At 39.1% G+C, this 24,134-nt stretch overlaps 1 protein-coding gene across 1 annotated transcript; it reads left to right on the forward strand.

Moving 5' to 3' along the window:
* The first annotated feature begins 1,495 nt into the window (after nt 1–1,495).
* Nucleotides 1,496–23,147, forward strand: LOC122646141 (monogalactosyldiacylglycerol synthase, chloroplastic-like). The gene is made up of 8 exons (XM_043839634.1): nt 1,496–2,238; nt 2,338–2,510; nt 19,829–19,990; nt 20,075–20,216; nt 20,741–20,965; nt 21,895–21,957; nt 22,042–22,116; nt 22,856–23,147. The coding sequence occupies exons 1-8, from the start codon at nt 1,744–1,746 to the stop codon at nt 23,093–23,095; spliced, it is 1,575 nt and encodes a 524-aa protein (XP_043695569.1). The 5' UTR covers nt 1,496–1,743; the 3' UTR covers nt 23,096–23,147.
* Nucleotides 23,148–24,134: the final 987 nt, after the last annotated feature.

Here is a 24,134-nt window from a genome sequence, read left to right on the forward strand (position 1 = left end):
TGTCCACTACCATCTACAAGGCCGCACTCTCCATTGCAACGTTGCAATGAACGTGGGTGTTTCACTGTGGAATGTTCTTCTGAAGAACAAAAAGACAATATCCTCCTCTGATCTCCATGGTGGTTTGAGAAGATTCTTCTGCATTTGCTTCCACATGAGGTAGATGATCCCTACTACTCATCACCTTTAAAAGTTAAAACCTGATATTGTTTTCTTATGTGAAACAAAATGCAAGAACCATGATGACATAAAAATTCCATTTCTCAAAAATAACTATACTTCACTTGGGACACATAAACAACACTGGGACTAAAGGCCTGAGTGGTGGATCTTGGATCCTGGTTGACCCATCAGTGTCAATCTCTCTTTTGGCATCAAATACCCATTTTACAAGGTTACAATTTCTTCGGTCACCTAAATATTTATTTATTTATGGAGCGCTTTGTTTTTGTGCCGCAGCCCGAGCGCCCGCATTGACCACCTGGGCCTCCCTGCAATGCCCCCTGCCCACAGGCTGTCCTGTGTGTGCAGGCTGTGCTGCAGCACAAAGAATATTCTTCCTTTATTTATGAAAAACATCTTCACCATACTTGGAGAGAGAGAGAGAGAGAGAGAGAGAGAGAGAGAGAGAGAGAGAGAGTGGTGGGGTCTATGAGGGAAACCTCATCTTTGGCTGTAGACTGTAGAACTTGTAACCTACAACAGGTATAGCAAAACAAGGTTCAATCCTATGGACATTTTGCACTGGATGCGTCATTCTAATTTGTCAATCTTCATAAAAAGAGATTCCTTTCTACTAGTTTTCATAGGAGCATCTACTGATCTGTACTAGTCTAAGGGTCTTAATCGGTTCGTTTTTGGTTATTCAGTTCGATTCAAGAAATAAAATACAGAAATCAAAATCAAACTGAACCAAAAATAGAAACATATTTTAAAAACAAAAAACGGATCAACTTGGTTCTGTTTGGTTTCTGTTTTATACGGTTTTTTAGTGGATTTTAATTTGATTTCATATTAGGTTTATGTACCATTTTAAGTGTTTAGGACAATTTTTTATATTTTCACAAAAAAACCCCCTTATTTATTAGTGTTAAGGTCAAATAAACTGTTCCAAACACTAAAAAGAATATAATTTATCATCCACATTTGATTGTAAAGTTAAAAAAAGAATATGATTTATCCGGTTTGAAAATAGATAAGTCGGTTCGATTTAACGATTTTAGGTATAAAATCAAATTTAACCAAAAAATTCCAACTTTTGAAATCAAAACCAAACCAATTTCCTTTGGTTCAATTCGATTTGGTTTTAAACAACCGGTTTCGATTACGGTTCTGGTTCTTAATTGAAACCCTTTATTCTGTACGCTACTGCTTTTTCCATATTACCCTGTTTTATATTCATTTTCACAAACCACGCAATAGTGGGAAGAACTGAAAATTCCCTTGAATTTCGTCAGATTAGAAAAGAGTACTTTCCTACTAATCAAAGGAATCTCCCCTCTTCATCCCAAATCATCACCTGTGGCTCCAAATCCACCGCAAGATTTCATCTCAACACTGTCACTCCCTACCAGAACCAAAGAGTAGCCTCTCTCCTCTTAAACCCATTTCACTTCGCGCTTGTTTTCTTGTGTTCCTTTGGTTTTTCTTGCTGTACAGAGCAAACCCATATTTTCTTGTCCACGATAACGATTCCATGGATTAATATAGACCGAGTACTTATCTCACCTGCAACACAAAACAATGCGTACTTCTGGCTTAACTCAAGAACCCATCCGTCTGTTCGATGCTTTATCCAAATGGGACTGCTTCTTCGATTCTAAAGCTTCTTGGCACTTGGATTTTAATGGGCAATCTTCTATTTTGTCGAATCTGCGCTTTGATGGAGTCGATACCATTGGCAAGAAGAGGCAAAGGTCCAAGGTGGTGGCTTCTTTGGGTTTGGGCAGAAGTGCCTCAAGGATTCAGAGGATTTGGCGTAACTTCAATAGTGTTGTTAGATTGCACTGTGAAAGGATCCCAATTGGGTTTGCCTCAGTTGGTGTGTCTTCGGGAGAGAATGGATTGGGAGAAAATGGCTGTGGTGTTTTGGACGAGGAAAATCTGAACTTGAATGGTGTGGAAGCAGAGAAATCGAAGAAGGTGCTTATTTTGATGAGTGACACTGGTGGTGGTCACAGAGCTTCAGCTGAAGCCATTAAAGCTGCCTTCAATGAAGAATTTGGAGATGAGTATCAGGTCAGTCCAACGGATTTTAATCGGAATGCGTTTCAATTACCTAGGATTTGTTTCACTTTTTATTGATCATGTTCTGTGTGTTAAGAGTGTATGGCACAGGTATTTGTTACAGATTTGTGGTCGGATCACACGCCTTGGCCCTTCAACCAATTGCCCAGGAGCTATAACTTCTTGGTGAAACATGGTCCTCTCTGGAAATTGACATATTATGGGTCTGCTCCTCGTGTGGTGCATCAATCCAACTTTGCTGCTACTTCAACATTTATAGCTCGGTGAGGCACTGCTTCCTTCTACTTGCTTCCCTACCCCTATTTCTCTTTATTACTTGAATTTTCCAGGAATTCTGGAGGGGTGTTCTTGTGAATGTAATGAAACCATGTTTACCTATTGTACTGGAAGGAAACCAAGTCCCACTACTATCCCCTTATACTGCAATTCAATTTGCTGCATTGTTTCGAAGTCCCTGGTTGTTAGAAGATCATTGAGATTGTCAAAGTATATGTGGTAATATCTACCAAGAAGGAATTGAGATATAGGATTTATCTTTTACTGCTCCAATTGAGAAACTTGAATTGACTAGGTACGGTTGATGAGTTCTTCTACATACCCCCTATGATCACATCACTGCACAATGAAGCAATTGATAGTGAAGTGAGGCATGCCACCGGTCACTCTCCTTAAGATCGTAGTTGCCGCCTTTTGGTGCAAACGAGGTTCTAGCAAATAGACCTCTAAGATTCAACAGCCTAAGAAGGCCCTACCAGTTGTTGCAATCGATTATTGGGCCACGTTGGGACTTCAAGAGTAGTGCTCACCATAATATAGTCCTAGATAGACAAGGGGTCTACTAGGAGCCATGTAAAACTGGATCTGCTAAGCTACTGGTTTGGACGGGCTGGTTTGGGTAAATTTGTCAAGACTAGGGTTAGGATTGGGGAATTGGGGGTTGATTTTTATGTAGTAAAGCAGGGCCGGTGTAGGGGAGGCTAATGAACCAGATTTGGATAAGAAATTAAAAATCAGAAAATTAGGGTTTCGAATTTTAGGTTTTGAGGAAGAACATGAAGATTTTAGGGCTTTTAATGGAGGGTTTGATGCAACGTTTGGATCGAGTTTCCCAAAGACTAAGAACAGCACTCGGCCAAGGTTGGGTAATGTTTGGGTGGTTGGAAATGGCTGAGTGGAAATCTAGGGTTTTGGGGTTGGAGAAGGTGGTGATTTTTGGGAAGGAGAAGGTGGTGATTTTGGGGAAGGAAATGGGACAGAACTTAGGATCGAGTGGAAGGGTTGATATGAAGGAGCTGTGGTTGAAATATTAAAAGGGTTTAATGGTGGAAATGGTTCAGCTGAGGTTCTTAAGTTTAAGGGGAAATGAAGGGAGTTAGGGTTTCAGAAATTGGATGGGGCTGGAATTGGGATCGAGTGAGGGGAATGGTCTAGGGATGCTGTGACTGAAAGTTGGATGGATTCTAATGGAGGAATAAGCTAGAAAGTAATTGCAGCAATTAGAACACTTACTGGATTTGTAGAACAACAACTAGAAGCTGTAGAAGAGAACCTCCCGATCTGAACAGATGCAAAGAGTCAATCGGAGTCCACCTATTCCTTTACCTTGAGATCCACAAGGCCTTCTTGAAGTAACTCTCAAGGAACACTCACAAAGGGAGCATGGCAGCAGCCACAACAACAAAAGATGATTCAGTTTTTTAACAAATCAAAAGTGGGCAGCCTCCCATGATTCTCTTAGCTATTAATATGATGGCCAAAGGCCCAAACCCTAATACAAGCTAAGTAGATCCGCTAAGGACCAATAGCAATACAAGATCCTCTAAGGACCAATAAAAATAGAAAACATAACTTAAACTGAGCCAAAGCTGAACCAAAGGTTGAACCAATTTGGTTCAACTTAAAACATAAAAAAAAAACACTTAGCTAAAAAACTAAGTATGGAAAACAGAAAATAAACTAAGATTATAAATAACTAAGGCCTAATCTTAGGGCTGTTTTATTTGCGGATGCTTGGATCTGCATCACACCAAATTTAACAATATTATCAAAACATGGTAAAATAGAAAGGGGATGAAACAAGAGAGAAAGAGTTTTTTGAGAGTAAAGCTAGAGCATTCCTAGATTGCCTTCAACAACTATTTTCGTCCTCTATATATGGATGGGACCTTGGACACACCTGTCTAGAATACCACAAAGGAGGTGGCTGCCACATTATTTTTGTTTTAAAACTTGGCCTTTGTCGGTCAATTGCCTAGGCTAGCTGGTTGACCGGCTCCTCCCAATGGTCATATTGACTGAGAAATGCTACTCTCGGAGTCTCGGGAAACATTGTCTGGCACATGCTTGCCTCCCATCCAGCCCAGTTGACTGGAACTATGTCCAAGAGTCAAAAACCATGGATGCACTTTGTGGGGATTGAAAACTAAACAAAACTAGAGATGTTTTAAATCTTAAATTCATTTTAAAACCTTTAAAATATACAATAGTTTCCCCACAATATTCAAAATACCAGTCAAATAAAAACCTAAAATTATTGAGCACATTAGAACAAGTATGAGTGAAGTCAAACTTCTTGAACCTTTCCTCACAATATTCAAAATACCACGTTATTGTTTCCCCACAATATTCAAAATACCAGTCAATAGTTTCCCCAAAATATTCAAAATACCACGTTATTGTAGATGTCTTTTGGACTTGAATCTACATTAGATCTGATAAACCATACTACAAAGTATGAGTGAAGTCAAACTTCTTGAACCTTTCCTCATCCGTGTAGCCGACTAGCTTACCAACCATATCCTACCAATCCAATCTTATGTTTTCCCTTTCGAATATGTGGTTATTTTTATCCGGCCTTGTCCCCATCTCTGAATCATGGATGTTTAGAGAATTTGCCTTTAGAAGCACCTCACTTCTTACAACCACTTAGGTCAAAATCATAGTGTGCACCTAGTTAACACACCTCTACGCTTGTGAACTATAGATGCTTAAGAATCTTACTCTTATCCTCCATTCTTTTTGGTGAGTACTACATTAACATCTAACCAGAATGAGATATATATGGCAATATTAAACAAGGTGACTTCGTTTTTACCCTTTAAACCTAATTTTAGGGACTTCCTCTCACTTAGGCAGTGTTTCGATCACATGACTTTTGTCACAGGCCTTAAGCTCATTATTTTAGATGTCATGTATAATCTTAGTAGTTTGAGGCTTTGTGAACATGTCAGCCAAATTATTCTATTGTATCCTTCACTTGTGAAATGCCTCACCAGATTATGCCTTAGGCCTATGTGCCTCCTCTTCTCATTATAAACCTTACTTTTGCCTTAGCAATTGCAGCTTGACTAACACCATGTGGTGATATAGATGGCACAGTCAGATTTCTTAGCCATTCGGCTTCTGCACTGACTTTTTCTAAAGCCACAAATTCAGCCTCCATAATGGTCCTATACCACAGTTTTGTTTAACCTATTTCCAAGAATCCCCCCACCTCTAGTATAAATACATATTTACTAATAGCCAAAGGTTCCCTTGTATCAACAATCCAGTTGGCATCACAATACCCGTCTAGTACTGCCGGGTTGCTACTATAGTGGAAGCATTCCAATGTTCTGTAACCGGGTTGTGAGTATGTTGACTTAATTTTCCAACTACATTGGGTCTTGTATAGTTCATTAGATAAAACACAAAACCGATTATTTGAGATTATTTCTTTTAAGATACTGGTTTGCCCTCATGACTTTGTAAATGACTTGATGTAGATCTAAATATGAAGAAAAAGAGATCAAAACACTGTTCACATGAATAGTGTCACAACCCTTATTTTACCGGAATATTATTAGAAGATTCTGTGGGGTCCAAGATCAGATTGCATGGTGTTTTATGCATGGGGATTTAGGAGTAGTTTAGTTTCTATTTTAGCATAGATCTAGTTTCTATTTTGTTAGTTATTTGTTTCTAAATTAGAGTTTCGATTTTAGTTGTTTAGCTGAGTTAGAGTTTTTATTCTAGTTACTTTCTATTTTGGTCCCATTACTTGTAAAGCAAGTCTCATCCATATAAGAGACCGCAATTTTATTTCTTTCTATTTTTGATTCATCCCCTTGAGTCTATTTATATATTGTAACCTGCTCATAGAGGCACCCCAGGATTTAATGAAGTTGATTATTATTGCTTTGAGCCAGTTTTCTCTTGTCCATGAACGGCTGGGAGGCCTGGCTGAGAGCACCTGGTTGGTGAGAGCCGAATGTCCTTATCCCCTATTTTCTATCTTCTCTATTCTTCTTTTCCTTGCAATCAATCCCTGTGCTTCTGCTGTTCTTTGTTGAGCAATCCCAGTGTTGTGAAGACTCATTCAAAAGCTGCAATCAACCCCAAACACTCCAAGACTGTTGCTGCTGTTGCTACCATCAATTGAAGCCTTCTGCTGCTCCTATAAGTTGAATTGTTGCTGCAAATGCTAAGTCCATAACTTCACATCCCTCCATCAGAACCTGTGGAGGTTTGGAGCATAGAATCACACCATCAACCACCCCACTCGATCCCAATCTTGGCCTATTCTGCTGGCTGGATTGCTCTACACCACTAACCTTCTATTTTCATTCGATCCTCATATCTTCACTCCTGTCCATCAGAATCTCACCAAAATTGCAGCATAGCCTTCCCTCAATAGGCCCTACACTCGATCCTTCTTGGAGGCCAAGTGCAGTGCTGATTTGGCAAGTTTTCTACAACCCTTCTAATTTGGTGTTTTGGCCATATCTCACAATTCAGCCATTCAACTGAGTGAAACTTCCAGCACTGTTTCACCACCATACAAGCAACCTTCGATCCAAGTTTGGTTATATTCTCACGGCTGGTTTGGTTGAAACCCTAACCTTCTAATTCTGTCCTTTGTTACAATTATGGTTTTGTGGGTTTATTTGGGGCTAGGTTAACCCTAACCTAGTCTTACATTATGTAGATTGAAATGAAGAAAAAGAGACCAAAACACTGTTCACGTAAACAGTGTCACAACCCCTATATTGCCTTGGTGTGAATGCTACTTGAAGATCTTGTGGGTCCCAAAACCAGATCATGTGAAAACTTTATTAGAAGACTCAATTTTGTCTATGTGTGGGGGAATTAGGAGTTTAGTTTAGTTTCTATTTTTAGAATTATTCTCTTAGATATTTTGTGGTTGTCTATTAAGCAACCTTAGCTCTTTAGTTTCTAATTCCAGATTTAGAAAGTAGGCTTATCTTTTATTTAGAAGTTTCTATTTTCCTTAAGTTACTACTTTTAGTTTGTTTCCTTTTCTTGCAAGTTTCTAATTTTCTCTTACTTGTAAGGCAAGCATAGCTGCCCATAAATATGTAATGCCCTTAGAGGCCCCCCACCAACGATTATGATGAATGAGAATATGCCTTTTTTGCAAAGTTTTATTGTCCTATTGTGTGGTTGAAGGGCTGAGAGGCCTGGCTGGTGAGAGCCAAAACCCCTAGGGCTGAGAGAGCCTAGCTGTTGAGAGCCGAATCTCCTTATCCCTTTTTCTTCTTTTCCTATCTTCTTCCCCTGCCCTACTCGATTCCCAATAGTGCTGCTGCTGCCTGTGACTGCTACAAGTGCTGGAGTGCATCTTGAAGACTAGAATCGAGTTCTCTCTCAGGTCCAGCTCTTGCTGCTGCATCAAGCCAGAGGACATTGATTACCCCATGGTTCTGCTGTTCTGCCCAGATTTCTCCACCAACTTTGAGTATCAATATCTCTGCAACAGGAGCTCATATTCAGTAGAGGTTTGGAGAGCTGAATCAGACCTACAGGAGGCCCACTTGATCCCTGGTTTGGAGTCCAAACTTCTGCTGGTTAGCCAGATCTTATCAAACCTTCTATTTTCAAGTCTGCCTCATATCTCTGCAACCATTGACTAGATCAGGCTGAGATTTTGAGAGGTTTCTTATTGCTGTCAGACCTTCCTTCGATCCCAGTTTGACACCAAACTGCTGGCTGGTTTGCCTAGTATTTGTTACCTTCTAATTTTGATTTGCTTCCATTATTGATGATCTGGTTCAACTATTAACGATCTTTCTGTAGAGTGGTTCATAGCTGAACCCCTTCTACATTATGACCCCAACAATCAAAGGTGTCTTTACAAGTATGTGTTTAAACTATCCATATTTTTTGAGTATGTTCTCTACAGAATGAGATTGAGACAACACAAATTCATCTTGTTTCCTAATGATTTTGATGCCAAGAATCACATCAGCTTCTCGCATGTCCTTTGTATCATAGTTTGATATTAGGAGGTTCTTAGTCAACTCAACAATCTCAAGACTTATATCCATTTTAAGCATGACAATAACGTATAAGATAATAAACACACCTTTATCATTATTGAACTTATTGTACACATACACACACACACACACACACACACACACACACACACACACACACACTTATCAACGTCATTTATACAAAAATTATTTATTGTCAAAATTGTATCAAGCTTTTCATTCTATTGTTTAGGTGTTTGTTTCAAACGATATAAGGACTTAACTTGCTTAAATACTTTATGTTATTGTCCCTGTACAACCAAACCTTAGGTTGTCTAATATAAATACCTCTTCTAAGTCTCCAGTTAGAAATGTAGTTTTCACACCCATTTGATGAATAACCAATTTATAAATTGAAGTAACATCAATCAAAACTCTTACGGTAACTATTCTAGCCACCGAAGAGAACGTGTCAAAGTAGTCTTTGGTTTTCATTTGTTTAAAGCATTTGACTACTAACGTTACCTTAAACTTGTCAAGTGATCCTTCTGGTTTCAATTTCTTTCTAAAATTCCAACAACTTTGTACCTAGTGGTATGTCAACTAATTCCCATGTATGATTTGCTATTATTGAGTCTAATTCACTTTAATTGTCTCCTTCCAAAATATTGAATTTGGAGAGGTTATTGCCTATTGATATGTAAGAGTGTCTTTGTCAACAAAATAGACAAACATATCATCCGCTAAATTGGTGGCTTTTCTTTCTATTTTACTTTTCCTTAGGTGACTCCCATAACTTTTTTGAATATTATTTGTTTATTTACAATTATTATCAATTTCAGATATAACAATCTTAGACAAGTCCTTTCCCATAGGAAATATATACTCAAAAAATTCAGCATCCCTTGACCCTATTATGAAGTTCGTATCAAACATGTTTTCTATGGTTGTAATCAAAAGAACCTATATGCAGTCCTATGATGTGCATACCTAATGAACCCATAATCACACGTTTTGGGTCCTAGTTTCCTCTTCTTAGGTTCAGGTATTCCACTTTTGGTAAACACCCCTAAACTTTTAAATACTTCGTATCACACGCTCTTTTTATTTTCCATCATTCATCTGCCATTTTCCTTTTTTCTTTTCTCATCTCATTCCTCATCCCTGTTTTCTCCATCTCTTCATTCCCCTATTTTGCTTAGACCTCAGTTTTCCCCACTTTGTTTTGTTTGGATCCATGTAGCCGACTCCATTAAGTTGGGATAAGGCTGAGTTTTTTGTTGCTGTTGTTGATTTGGGTTGAAACTGGGCTGTGATATCATGGACTATTCAATTTTTCTCATAGAAATTTGAAGTACTTTGAGTTCCATATTCACTCCCCCTATCATTTCTTTATCTTTATCTGTGTAAGAAATTAATTTTCTACCTCTAACTTGTAAGACATAAAAGCATTTTCTTCTTCATCCTTAGTCCTTAGGAGATATATCTTGGTACATCTATAAATGTCATCTATAAAGGTAGAGAAATATTGCTTACCTCCCCTCGTCGCATGTGACTTAAAGTCACCTAAGTCACTATGCACCAACTCTAGAAGTTCACATTGTCTTTCTACCAACTTATGAGGCTTCTTGGTGAACTTAGCCTCCACATTAGTTTAGCATTTGTCTATAGTTGGTTTTAGGTTACCTTCTATGAGACCTATATTAGATATTCTTTTAATATATGATGCACTTCGATGTCCTAGTCTACCATGCCATAAATCAAAAGACTCAACAGTATAAACTTAAAAAGTACTAACTTTTTCATTAATAACTTCAACAACACATAATACAAAAAGTCCATTTGACAAGTACCCCTTCCCAACAAACACGTCATTCATTAAGACAATCACTTTTTCTACCTCAATAGTAAGTTTCAATCATGTATTATTGAGAAGGGATCTATACACCAAATCCATCGAATCTCCAACACATGCAACACATCCTTAAGTACAAGGGTCTTTCCCGTAATTAACTTTATGTCCTTACCAATGACACAAGACGTATAAGAGTTTCCCATGTAAACGAAGTTACCGGTATCAACTATTGAATAGTTGAAACATTAGTTTTCGCTTTCCCCCGATCGGTGGTCGGGGGCAGTGGGGCTCTGGGGAACTACCACCACTGCTACCCCCCTCCCCAATCGATGCTTGGGTGCTTTCTGTCAGGCTCCTTCCCCCCCCAAAACAAGCTGTACGTGGGAGCATAGTTCGAGAACTCGCGAGATCTCGCCGAGTTTCTCGGTTTTTCGAAATCCCGAGACGAGACTGCCTACGAGTCTCAAAATGTCAATATCTCACCGAGATCTCGGTTTGACATAGGAAAAATGCCCATATAGGTCCTTTATATGAATTCCAGATCTTGAGATCTTGCTGGAAATTCTTGGTATACAGACACCTATCTATGCCAGGAACCAAGACAGACAAGACAGACACATATTTATGCCTAATACCATTTAAGTAAATGTTTTTGTATTTGTATTTCATTTACGTAAGATATTATTCATAAATAAGCAAATACCCCCCTATTTGAATCCAATAAAAATAGTTAAAAAATCAAATTCCAAAAGGAAAAAAAGTCAACCCCCCAGTTCAAGAACAAAAACTGGATTTTAGGCGTGGTGCAATTTTCAACTTTCTAATCTGGGGTTTTCTCAAATCTAAAATTCCATAAATCTTATTATGGTAAAACATTGCTAAAAACCAAAAGTGCGGTAAAATATTCATTTGTTTTGATGTCAAAAACTATTTTCATTCAAAGCGATTTTTGCAGATTCGCCACACAATTAAGTTTGCGACATAACTCCTTCAATATAAATCAGATTTAAGCATCTGACTTTTGAAGTTTGTTCCGGTACATAACTCCTTCAATATAAATCAGATTTAAGCAATCTTGGACTTGTTGGAAAGCTTTCAAAACAAAGCTTTCCAACAAGTCCAAGATTGCTAAAATCTGATTTATATTGAAAGAGTTATGTACCGGTCAAACTTAATTCGGTGTGCGCGAATGCTGTCAAAATCGCTCTGAATGAAAATAGTTTTTTGGACATCAAAACAAATGAATATTTTACCGCACTTTTGGTTTTTAGCAATGTTTTATCATATTAAGATTTATGGAATTTTTAGATTTGAGAAAAACCCCAGGATTAGAAAGTTGAAAATTGCACCTACCGCCGAAAATCCAGTTTTTGTTCTTGAACTGGGAGGTTGATTTTTTTTCCTTTCGGAATTTGATTTTTTAACTATTTTTATTGGATTCAAATAGGGGGGGTATTTGCTTATTTATGAATAATATCTTAAGTAAATGAAATACAAAAGCATTTACTTAAATGATATTAGGCATAAATAAGTGTGTTTGTCCTGTGTCTGTCCTGGTTTCTAACATAACTAAGTGTCTGTCCTGCTTTCCCACTAACTGAAACTCCTATTTGGACTTTGTTTTTGCAAAATCTGATAGTGTCATTGTGTTTAAATGGCCTAAAATAGGCTGAATACCAAGTTTCAGACCCAAATTAGGTCTAAAACCCACCGAGATGAGGCTTCGAGTCGAGAAAAAAAAAAGTGCACCAACTCGGCGAGATCTCGACTCGACTCGGTTTTTCAAGGGTCCGAGTTGGCACCGAAATCCGAGTTTTCGAACCTTACGTGGGAGTTTCCCTTCATACGGCTCGAATCATTCTCAGATGCCCCGAGATGCATCCTTTCCTTATTTGTTGGGTTGTTTCACGGGCGTGCAAACGAGCACCGACCGCAACAGTAGGGAACTATGACCAATAGAGTCAGACACTTAGCTACATCCGCATGGTAGCTCTATTAGCTCAGGTAGGGTATCTGTAGGTTGGGGCTTAAGATTGGGCACGTCAACAAACATTGGGCTAGGTAGTCAATGCCGGGTTGGGTTGTCTGCCTGCTTTACTAATAGGGGGGGCGTGGTTCTGTTCTCCCAAAGCGCTGCCGGCTAAAAACTATAAGTTGGCCCAACCCAGTCGTCTCGTACTAGGGTTGGCTCCTCGGAGTTCTCCCTTTAAACCAACGGTAGATAGGAACCGAACTGTCTCACGACGTTCTAAACCCAACTCACGTACCACTTGAATCGGCGAACAACCGAACCCTTGGGACCTTCTTCAACCCCAGGATGTGATGAATTGACATCGAGGTGCTAAATGACTCCGCCGATAAGAGCTCTTGGGAGTCATCAGCCTGTTATCCCCGGCGTACCTTTGATCCGTTGAGCGAGAGCCCTTCCACACGGGACTCCCGGATCACGACTGTCTTTAAGTAACTCATTCCTTAGTTAGTGGAAAGGGTCTGTCTTAGGAGCGGTTACAAACGAATGAGAGAATCGATGCCGTCCGTCCCTAGTCCTAGGATGATGGATTCAAACTATCTGTCTTTCCTTCTCCGACAGGTAGGTAAGTTAACGAGAGTGGATGTTATGTAGAGCTATAAGAGCAGGTCCTTTGGACCTTAAAACGTTTTTGAGAGAGGGTTGGGGAGAGAGAGTGCTTTAGGGCCTACGTGACGCTTTAGTCCTGTCTCGGTCGGTAGGCAAGTCAAGTTGGCCCTTACTAGTAAATGGGGCAGTTCAGTGCAAGTGGCTTGTAGATTAAACCTTCCACCCTCCTTCCATCCCTCCGCTCGGCTTTCTACTTTCTGCTTTAAACTACCTCTCTTCTGTCTCCCTGTCAACTAACAATTTCCTTTCACCACTGCTAAAAGAAGGGTGAGCAAGTATGAGAAATTGGCCCCGCTCCGCTTTCAACAAAGCAAGGACCACTACGGGAGGTCAAACCAAGGACCTATGGAAGTCGGGCCTCGTCCCCGGTCAATATTGGATCAAACAATAGGGGCCGGTAGCACTGACCTCTTTTTTTATTGATTCAATACAATAGGGGAAAAGATTGTATTGTTCCCTACCGGGACAACAGACATAATATGATGGGTAGTAGTTTCAATTCTTTGGCACACAAGGCTTTTCTGCCCTTCTAGGATATTCGCACCGCTTGGGATCATTACTCAAATTTCTCTGATGTGAAATGCAAAACTCAGCCGAACGACTATAAGCCCACATCACTAGTAATTTACCATGATTGGTGGCAGAGTTCTGACTCGCACCTCAACTCTTTCCAAGCCTGCTATTTGCCAGATGGTCCTTTATTCAAGTCTGTTGCCGTGACGAGTTGCGCCAATTCCCCCACTGCTAAGAAAGATGGCGGCCTTTCTGAAGTAGAAGTTCCTGAGGCAAACACGCGCAATCCGTGTAAAGGCTCTAAAGCAATCTGTTCAGCTCAAAGGTAAGCCCACGTAGAAGTGTAAGGGCAGTAGTGATCGGTCGCTGCTTGACTTGACTAAGCCCCGTTTGCTGCTTCTTGGTTTTTCCATCATCCAATCCACAACAAATCGAATGAAACCTGATGAAAAAGAAGCATACGAAGAAAGCCCTGGTTTACGACCACCCAGCGGTCGAGCTGGTCTAGGACCACCCCTGTAGTTTTCTTTGCTTGCTTCGGAACGAAGCTTCGTCTTTCTTTTTCTGAAAACCCCCAATCCAAAGTTGGATGATTTATTGGAAGTAGAGGGTGTAACTTGAGTTAGAGTAGTAGAGATGCTCGGTGCAAAAGCTTCCCCCCACGTTGACACTCACGTCACACTCCCTCTAACCTCCTAAATCGCACATAAATCGCACAAGCGCCATATAATTTACCGATGAAACCTAACGGGGAGGCCGAGAGGAAAAGTTGACTTTAGATTCAGCGTCTTCCTCTGCGGAGAATTCCTCTTCTGCCTATGAAATAGCATTAGTTTTGGAGTAACGGTAACGGAACTGTTCAAAGGCTTGTCGCCGATGTTTTCAATCTTTGTGTTCTCTTGTTCCCTTTTTCATCAGCAAAACACAGATGTGTAAGCAATGGATTAGTACACCGATGATGTAAACTCAGCAAGCCCTCATCAACCTTCGCCTTAAAAATACCATTTAGAACCTGCATAACTAACACAAAGAAGTATGGAAAAAAATCCTTGCCTCAAGCCTTGAGAACTGGTAAAGTAACCATGGGGGATCCCATTGATGGAGATGGAAAACTTAGCAAAGGAAATGCAAACTCGGATCCAATCAATCATCTTTCTAGGAAAGTTCATGGCTTCAAGAACTAACAGGACTGTTTCCCATCTGATCGAATCATAGGCTTTACGGAGGTCTGCTTTGCACATCTAGAAGGACCCGTGTCTCTGTGATAGTTTTTCAACAGCTCATGAGAGATATAAAGGATGAATCTGGAAAATAGGAAAAAAAAAAGAAGAAAGATGGCTCTAGCTGATAGGCTAGAGGAGATTGACTCAGGAACAAATTTCATAAGGAGCTCCATTGTAAAGTTCAGGCCTAGCCATTAATCGAGAAGCGATGGGACCGACGAAACCTGTGACTGCAAAAGATTCTATTAAAAATGAATCCTAATGATTCATTGGGTGGGATGGCGGAACGAACCAGGAACCAATTCATTTATTCTGAGAGGTCATGGGCTGGCCCTACGAATGAAACAGATATTGAAAGAGTAAATATTCGTCCTCGAAAGCCTTCTTATTGGATTGAAAAAATTTCAGCGATTCGATAAAGGGAAAAATAAAGATTCGTTATAAAACATTCTATAAAAAAATAAAAGAAATCGTCTGGTCCCCACAAATGATCTTGGTAGCACCCATGTCGATGACCAATTCCTTTGGTCTTTCGACCAAGTTGACCTCAATCGCAACTGCTGCATATGTTTAGCCTCCGTCAAGTTAACGTTGGCTTTGTTGTTTCCTTCTTTTTGAGAAGTTGGCAATCACGTTTGAAGTGTCCTGGCTTACCACACACGAAACAGTTCCCTTTTTTCTTTTTGAACTTTAAGTCATTCTTAGTTTGAAGGCTCTTCTTGAACTGCTCGTTCTTTCCGGAATTAACAAGATTAGCTTGGCCTTGAATTCCTTGGCTTTTTCAACCTTGTCCTTTTCCCGGTTCCTCTCCTCAATCTTCATCCGGATTATAATTTGGTCAAGTGACCGGTCCTTCCTCTTATGCTTCATATTGAGTTTTATTCTAGGAAACCAACTTCTCTAAAAAAGAACTAGCCATGAAATTATCGGGGAGTACCATTCCTTCTTTTTCCTATTTAACAATCAAGACTTGAAACATATCTATTTGAGTAGTCACATTCATATCATCTTTCATAATGAAATCAAGAAAGTTTGATACAACATACTTCTTACTACCGGCATCCTCCAATGCATACTTCTTTTCTAGTGCAGCCCTAATAGTATTTACATATTCATAAGGAGCATAGCATTACAATTCGTTAGACAATGAATTCAGAATTCTGTTTTTGCATTGGTAATCCACTTGTAGCCAAGCTTCTCTCTTTACTTTGGAGCAAGATCATCACTTTCTATCGGTAGTGGTTCAGTCAAAGCAAAAGACACTATCAATTGACTTAATGCAAATTAATCATTGCTTCCACCTCTTGTAGTTAGAACAATTGAATGACTCTATTTTGTCAAAATCGGAGACTATCCTCAAGTTTTCCATTGGTGGAGCAACAGTAGCACTCGGGTTACTTTGAGAAGCTATTTTCCTAATATCTCAAGGACTACGATCTTAAGAATTGTAGTAATATATACCAAAAAGGAATTGAGATATAGGACTTATCATATACTGTCCCATTGAGATACTTGAATTGGCTGTGTACTGTTGATGAGTTTGTCTACATACCATCTATGATCACATCACTGCACAACAAAACTAGTGAGAGTGGGTTGAGGCAACGGTCACTCTCCTTAAAATCGTTGTTTCCTTCTTTTGGTGCAAACCAGGTTCTACCAAATTGACCTCCAAGATACAACAGCCTAAGAAGGTCCTACCAATTATTGTTGCACTCAACTATTGGACCATGTTGGGATTTCAAGAGTAGTGCTCAGTAATCTCTGACAATACTATCAAAACTTGGTAAAACAACAAGGGGATGAAACGAGAGAGAGAGAGAGAGAGAGAGAGAGAGAGAGCAACCCGTTCAACAACCCTTTTTTTTCTTCTATATATGGAGGGTCCAGAACACCTCTTGTAGTTAGAACCATTGAATGACTCTATTTTGTCAAAATCAGAAACTATCCTCAAGTTTTCCATTGGTGGAGCAACAGTAGCACTCGGGGTACTTTGAGAAGCCATATTCCTAATATCTCAAGGACGACGATCTTAAGAATTGTAGTAATATATACCAAAAAGGAATTAAGATATAGGACTTATCTTATACTGTCCAATTGAGAAACTTGAATTGACTACGTACTGTTGATGAGTTCGTCTATATACCACCTACGATCACATCACTGCACAACAAAATTAGTGAGAGTGGTTGAGGCATGTCATCGGTCACTCTCCTTAAAATCGTAGTTTCCCTCTTTTGGTGCAAACCGGGTTCTAGTAAATTGACTTCCAAGATACAACAGCCCAATAAGGCCCTACCAGCCGTTGTTGCACTCAACTATTGGGCCACATTGAGACCATAATTGTCAAAGTGTCGCTTAGGCACCGCTTAGGCATCCAGGCAGAAAATCTAGGCCAAGTCAAGCGGTCGCCTTATTGCCCAAGGTGCTTTGGTGTCGGCAGCACAAGCTCACCCCCTGCGACTCAACGCCCCCACCCCAGATAAGAAGGAAACAATAATAGAAACACTGCTGCTGCCATAGCAACAGTAGTAGCATTTTAATAAGTAGAAGAAGATGAAGATGGAAGGAGAGGGAGGAGGAAGAATAAGAAGATTGGAGAAGCAGTAGCAGTGGCAGTCACAACAATTGCCACTGACGAAGAGAAGTTGCAGTGGCCACCGCCACTATATCATTGCTACCATAAAATTAAAAAAAGGAGAAAAAGAAAGAGGAGCGTACCTGTTTGAGTTCTAGCGCCGCTGCCATTCCCTTCAACGCTGTCGCAGCCTCATCGTGAACAGGCAGCCACAGAGTCACGATTCTTCTGACGTTGTGCATTAGCATGTTTCCGGGTGGACGAGTGGTTTTTGCGCTGCTATTCACTCTGGCCCAGTGGCCCTCCAGTCCCCATTTCTACAATCCATCGATCGAAAATGCCCTTAACTCCCCCTTCTATAATATGATATTTGTTTATCTTATTTTATATATTAATTCTCTCTACCCCCCTCCACCCTTTCTTTAATAAGACATTTGTGTATCTTATTAATATATTAATATTCTATTTTTATTATAACCAAAAGGAATAGGAGTAAAAAATTAATGTATAAGGGTTCCAAAATCTTTTTGGACAATTATAAGATTGAGATGATGACAAGTCTTATGAGAATACATTAAAAAATACTAAAGCGCCTAGACTCCTAGGAGGGCGCCTTGTCGCCTAAGTGTTTGGCTGGCCCTCAAACGCCTTGGATTGCCTAGCACTTTCACAACTATGGTTGGGACTTCAAGAGTAGTGCTCACTAATCTCTAACGATACTATCAAAACTAGGTAAAACAACAAGGGGATGAAACAAGAGAGAGTGTTTTGAGAGCAAATGGAGCAAGAGAGCATTCCTAGATTGCCTTCAACAACCATTTTTGTCCTCTATTTATAGAGGGAAAGTGTCCCTGGACACACCTGTCCAGAGCACCCTAAAGGAGGTGACTGCCGCATTATTTTTTTAATACTTGGCCATTGCTGGTTGACTGGCTCCTCCCAGTGGTTATATTGACTGAGCAACGCTGCTCTCAAAAAACATTATCTGGCACACACCAGTCGATCGGGACTACGTCCGAGGGTCAGTTACAATGCATGAGAATGAAAGCATGCGCGTACTTTGTGGGGATTAAAAACTAAACAAAACTGGAGGGGTTTTCGAATCTAAATTCATTTTAAAACCTTTAAAATATACAACAGTATACAATACCCTCCCTTACATTTCTATTGCCTCAAATCCTTGTTATGAGCAAAATTGAAGAACTTGTCTGAGGCCAAGTCTACAGAGTCCAAACTAAAAGCTGTCAAATGGCAAAATATTGGACCAGGTGCTTTTCATTTTTTCCCTTTCTCATGCAATAATGTGCATAAACAATGTTGACACAGAATGAACCATGACTATGTTCCTGTATGGTGTGATACTATTTTGTAAAGATCACTAATTTGCAACTGAAACTTTAGAAACTGAAAATATACGCAGATGATATTCTGCTGCAGTTGATCATTTTTTTCCACAATATTTCTCTGATATTCTTGCAAATTTGCTTGTGTCAGGGGTAGCGTGAGGGCCGTGGAAACTAGATTCCCTATTGCTAATATCCTTTAAAATTTCAAAGCGTGAAAAAATGGTTACATTATCGATTGTTATGGGAAGAATAAGTAGAGAGAAAAATACATGGCAATGTCATACTATGACGACTTGGCCTGAGTGTTGTGGATGTGGATATGTGGAGCAATAGTACAGTGCATAGTTATCAAGGCATCACCTTGGCAACACCTAGGCATCCAGGCTCCTTTGTCGCCATGGGTGCCTAGGCGAGTGCCTTGGACACCTTGGCCCTCTTTGTTGGTTTCTCCTCTATTTTGGACCCACTCCAATGCCTTGGTCACCTTGCCGCATTGATAACTAGGTACAGTGGACTCCATTCATGATAAAGATGATGTCTTCTAGGAAACTCTGAATGCTGTGGTTTTGAGAATAATACAACATGATTCAAGTGTTGTTTTTGGGTTAGACATATGTTCAAATGCTTTTCCTTTATAAATTTTACCTGCCTCTTTTTTTTCTTCAAAATATTATGTTGGGTCATTATGAACTATACCCTATCGAAAACAAGTATGCTGTATAAAAAAGTGTATGCTAATCCTTAATTTTCTCTTACTTGTTTTCTGAGTTCTTAGTGTATACATAAGCTTATTTTTAAGTTTCACAGAAGTTCTGTTGAAAGTTTTCATATTTTCCACAATATTTTCTCTATAGTTCCCTAATTTTTGCTATTCTTCCATTGTTTTTATCTTTTTGAAAACTTTCCCTGAATTTTCCATAACTTCCCAAAGTGAAATATCCATTGGTGGTATAGTTTTCTTCCATTGTTTTTCCAGTGAACTTTTGAAATACAAAAAAGTATCAGACAAGTAGGTTGTTCGTCATAGTGTGACTGTACTTACATCTGTTGGAAACTGTACATCAAGCTTTCAGAAATTGGTGATCTCCACAAGCATTCGCTCTCTTTCTCTCTCTCTCTAATAATTAATAGTGAAGCAACATAACTCTTTCAATGTTTGTATATTTATCAGAGAGGTTGCTAAGGGGCTGATGAAATACCAGCCTGATATTATTATCAGTGTGCATCCTCTTATGCAACATGTTCCACTGCGTATATTGAGGGCAAAGGGTCTTTTGGAGAAGATCGTGTTTACCACAGTTATAACTGATTTAAGCACTTGTCATCCTACATGGTATGATCTGCTTCTGCCATCGCTCTTCCTTTCTTCCCTAATATTCTTTGTAATTTGGTAAATTTTCTTTTTTCTGCTGTTCAGGTTTCATAAACTTGTAACTAGATGCTATTGCCCGACAACTGAGGTGGCAAAAAGGGCATCAAAAGCTGGACTACAGCCTTCTCAAATCAAAGTTTATGGCCTCCCAGTGCGACCTTCATTTGTGAAGCCTGTTCGACCTAAGGTAGCTCTCTTTATTTTTGAGTGCCTTCATATTCTTTTCTTACATGTCATATGGGATTTCATTTGGCACCAACAATGTTTGATGAGGGAACCCAAGTTACCTCTTGGATTTGCATCAAAAGAAGAATATAGTATGGGAATGACAATGGATATAATCATATAAACCAGGATCCTCGTTTGATGCTTCTTCTGAGAGGTTCTCCTGGCCAAATCAACCAGAATCTTCCCACTTGATTGGTCCCATTCTTTATTAGGCAAGAGAGAATTTTATGTTGAAGATATAATCCCACTATGACATATTTGAGACAATTAATATAATTTGATTGTGTTGATTTTGACTTTGTAGACCTCCTAGGATGGGACTCACTGAATGTTGTTTCTTGCTTCATGCATAGCTGCATTTCATCTTATTGGTTTTCTTTGACCCTTTCCATGTGTTCCTGCCTTATTCTACAGTGTTTGATTGTTCTGTTGTGTATGATTGAGTATATGCTGTCACCTATCAATTTCCTATTCTATAAGTAGGTTGAATTAAGGAGAGAGTTGGGAATGGATGAGGATCTTCCTGCTGTGTTACTTATGGGAGGAGGCGAAGGCATGGGTCCCATTGAGGCTACAGCTCGGGCACTTGGCAATACATTGCATGATGAGTCTACTGGTGAGCCAATAGGTCAGGTTCTTGTGATTTGTGGCCGCAATAAAAAACTTGCCAACAGATTGCTTTCAATCGACTGGAAGATTCCTGTTCAGGTATTCACCCGGAGCTTACTTTCCATTTGCAACCTTGATTATATGCTTTCCATGTTCAAACTCAATTCCCACATTCCTATTAGAAACAGAACAAATTCAATTTTAAATTGCAAATAAAGATGATAGTTCTGGTCTAGTCTAGTCAACTTGACATAGGAAATGGAAAGTTTTGAACAAATCAGAATTTAAACACAATTCATTTTAGTTGACGGCATAGTCGTCAAGGTGCCGCCTAGAAAACAAGGCTGGCCTTTGATGTCAAAGGCAACCAAGTGCCCATTATGAATTAATGTGCCCAGACCTATACCAGGAAGGAAACGTATAATATGGAAACTACCTGGATTATGGCTTTTGCACCTTGGCCTCACCTTGGAGCCAAGACAACTGTGGTTGACTGGACTTGGACAAAAGGGTGTTTAACTGGTTTTGCTTTTTGAAAAAATGGTGGTTGAAGCTGGGCTAAAAATGTCCCAGTCAGCTTAGGATTAGTCATCCTGAACTTGGAAAAGAGTGGGAAGGTTCAGGGCCTTCAGGCGGGTTGACTGAATGAATCAAGAGTTGTTGCTCTTATTTGCAATTATGAGGTTGTTTTCTTTTATTGATGATATTTGCTTTTATAGAGAACCTGTTTAGGGACAAAGGTATGAAAATGAGCTTAAAAGAGTGTATTCTTGTTAAGGTTACCGTAAATCCTATTTGCTTAAGCTGGATGTAGAATTCCATGGCCTTGTAGACATCTGTCAGAATTTTGTAATTTCCTCCAAAGGGGTGGGATACCGATCTGAATGGTACACCTGGGTTACATGCATGTAAATGGAACAAGGCACATTGAGGATGATAAATCTTATTTCCATTCTTTCATTAAAATAGTTTTTTTTTCCTTGTATTCTTTATTTTTGTGCAATAACTTTCCTCATTCGAATTTATAGGTGAAGGGATTCATCACTAAAATGGAAGAATGCATGGGTGCTTGTGATTGCATTATTACGAAGGTAACTTTATTGTGAGGTGGTTGTACCTTTTTTCTGGTTTGCATTATGATGTTCTAAAAGAAATCAATGAGCTGATATTGGCAGGCAGGACCAGGGACCATTGCAGAAGCGATGATACAGGGCCTCCCTATAATACTGAATGATTATATTGCTGGACAGGTAAATTTATTATGTTTTGTTACTGTTAATGAAATGAAAGGTCCAACCAATTTTGATTGTTGGTTTCAGTATTGAATTTCCCCCTCCCCACCCACCAGCAAAAAATAATGAATTGGGATATATGACATGGAAGAACTCCAATGATGTTTGTAATAAATCCAGTGTTCATGGTATCTTGTAATTTTTCCTGTGTATAAATGTTTAACCCCTGATGAAACTATTACTATAATAAGTAGCATTTTCTTTGACCAAAAAAAAAAAAAGTAGCATTTTCCATAAGCCATAGTTGTAGTTGAAGAAGGAAGATGAGTATACATTTCAACTTCTCTAAATTATAGAGAATTGTAACAAATATCTCATTGATGATAATCTTTCTGTTTTCCTTTTTGAATTACTTTATCACTAATGCTCAATTCTTAACTGACAAAAATTTCATGATCTCACATGTACATAACTTTTATCAATTAGCTGACTTTTAGAAGAGAAAAAATAATGAAAGATGAGGATCCAACTACTGTCAGAACTAGAGCACAGTTACATAAATTTTGACTGACAAGAATGAGTTGAGGACAATCTTAAAGCTGTGTCTAAGATCTTGTAGATATTAGAAAGATTTTGGTTGACAAGATAACAACCATGAGCTTTGCCTCACTGTATACCTGATCTTATGAATAATCTACCAAAAATTTTTCCTGTTTAATTATCATTTAACTATTTTGAGTTGAATTTTATATTGCAGGAGGTTGGGAATGTGCCATATGTGGTGGAAAATGGATGTGGGAAGTTCTCTAAGTCACCAAAAGAGATTGCAAAAATTGTTGCTGAATGGTTTGGTCCAAAAGCGTATGAGCTCCAGGTCATGTCTCAGAATGCATTGAAGCTGGCTAGACCAGATGCAGTGTTTAAGATAGTTCATGATATGCATGAGTTGGTAAGGCAAAGAAGTTTACTTGTACCTCAGTATTCTTGTACATCTTAACCTGATCAATTTTGCTGTGCTTTTGATAAAATGCTTTTATTGGAAAATTAAATTTATGTGCCTCTGTTTGAGAGAATCAAGCTTTCAATGCCTTTCAGCTATGTTAGTTGGTGACCTTTACCCTAAACCCTTGCAATTTTTCTTCTTAGTGCACATGATTTGTTCAGAAATATTGGTGCATTTTGCAATTTAGTTCAGTTTGATTAACCGATGAGTGTAAACTTCAAAAGGGTGTACCCAGTGCACGAGGCTCTCTCCACTGCGGGTCTGGGAGGGTCATAATATTGAGTGTAAGCTTCAATATTATTTAATTAAAGAAGATGAGGTTTCAATCACCCATTTGCAAAATACTCCTCTTCGCCATGACATGGAATCTATGTAAATTGAGTTGCACGCAATATTGATATTTGTTTTATGATAGAAAATTTTCTTCTAATGAGGGTAATAGTGTTATTTCACATGTATATTCAAAAAATGTGTATGACAATGATATAATTATGTTACTTTCAAATTATTTTTGAAAATTCTTTTATACCCATATCTTCAACAACATTTGCAAATAAGACAAGGGGCATTTAAGTGAAGGTGTCAAGTTCTATATATAAGTAGGGGAAAAGAACGCTACTTGGTCACGCGGTCTGCGAGGCTCTTGCTAGCCTAGACATAGAAAAACGTGAAAGTACTGTGCTGCACCCATAGAAAAGCAAAGATCCTGCCCACGGTGATGCTTGCATGCACTCCTGTATGCACTAGCAAATATGGGACCATTTCCCCAAGTTCCTCTAATAGGGGGTAGCCCTCTATTAGAGGAACTTGGGAAATAGAGTAGATAAAAATATGGCGTAATATTCCAACTCCTTGAGACAATTTAACTAAAAAGATGACAGCGTCAGAGAGAATAAGTCAGTTAATCTTAAAAAGTTATGCACCATTTTGAGTTTGTAACACAATACCAACTTAGATTCCTAACATTGGAGTGTGGTTTGTGTGATTACACTTTCATAAAAAAAAGAAGGGGTGTGTGGGTTTAGTCCTACAT

This window comes from Telopea speciosissima, chromosome 11 (genome assembly GCF_018873765.1).
Source record: "Telopea speciosissima isolate NSW1024214 ecotype Mountain lineage chromosome 11, Tspe_v1, whole genome shotgun sequence".
NCBI classification, from domain to species: domain Eukaryota; kingdom Viridiplantae; phylum Streptophyta; class Magnoliopsida; order Proteales; family Proteaceae; genus Telopea; species Telopea speciosissima.

What these genes read in the sequence shown, in the direction of transcription:
- LOC122646141 (XM_043839634.1), top strand. Translation starts at nt 1,744, where the DNA reads ATGCGTACTTCTGGCTTAACTCAAGAACCCATCCGTCTGTTCGATGCT. An exon ending in AGCACTTGTCATCCTACATG is followed by an intron (nt 19,991 to 20,074) that starts GTATGATCTGCT and finishes TCTGCTGTTCAG; the next exon opens with GTTTCATAAACTTGTAACTA. An exon ending in ATGATTATATTGCTGGACAG is followed by an intron (nt 22,117 to 22,855) that starts GTAAATTTATTA and finishes TTTATATTGCAG; the next exon opens with GAGGTTGGGAATGTGCCATA.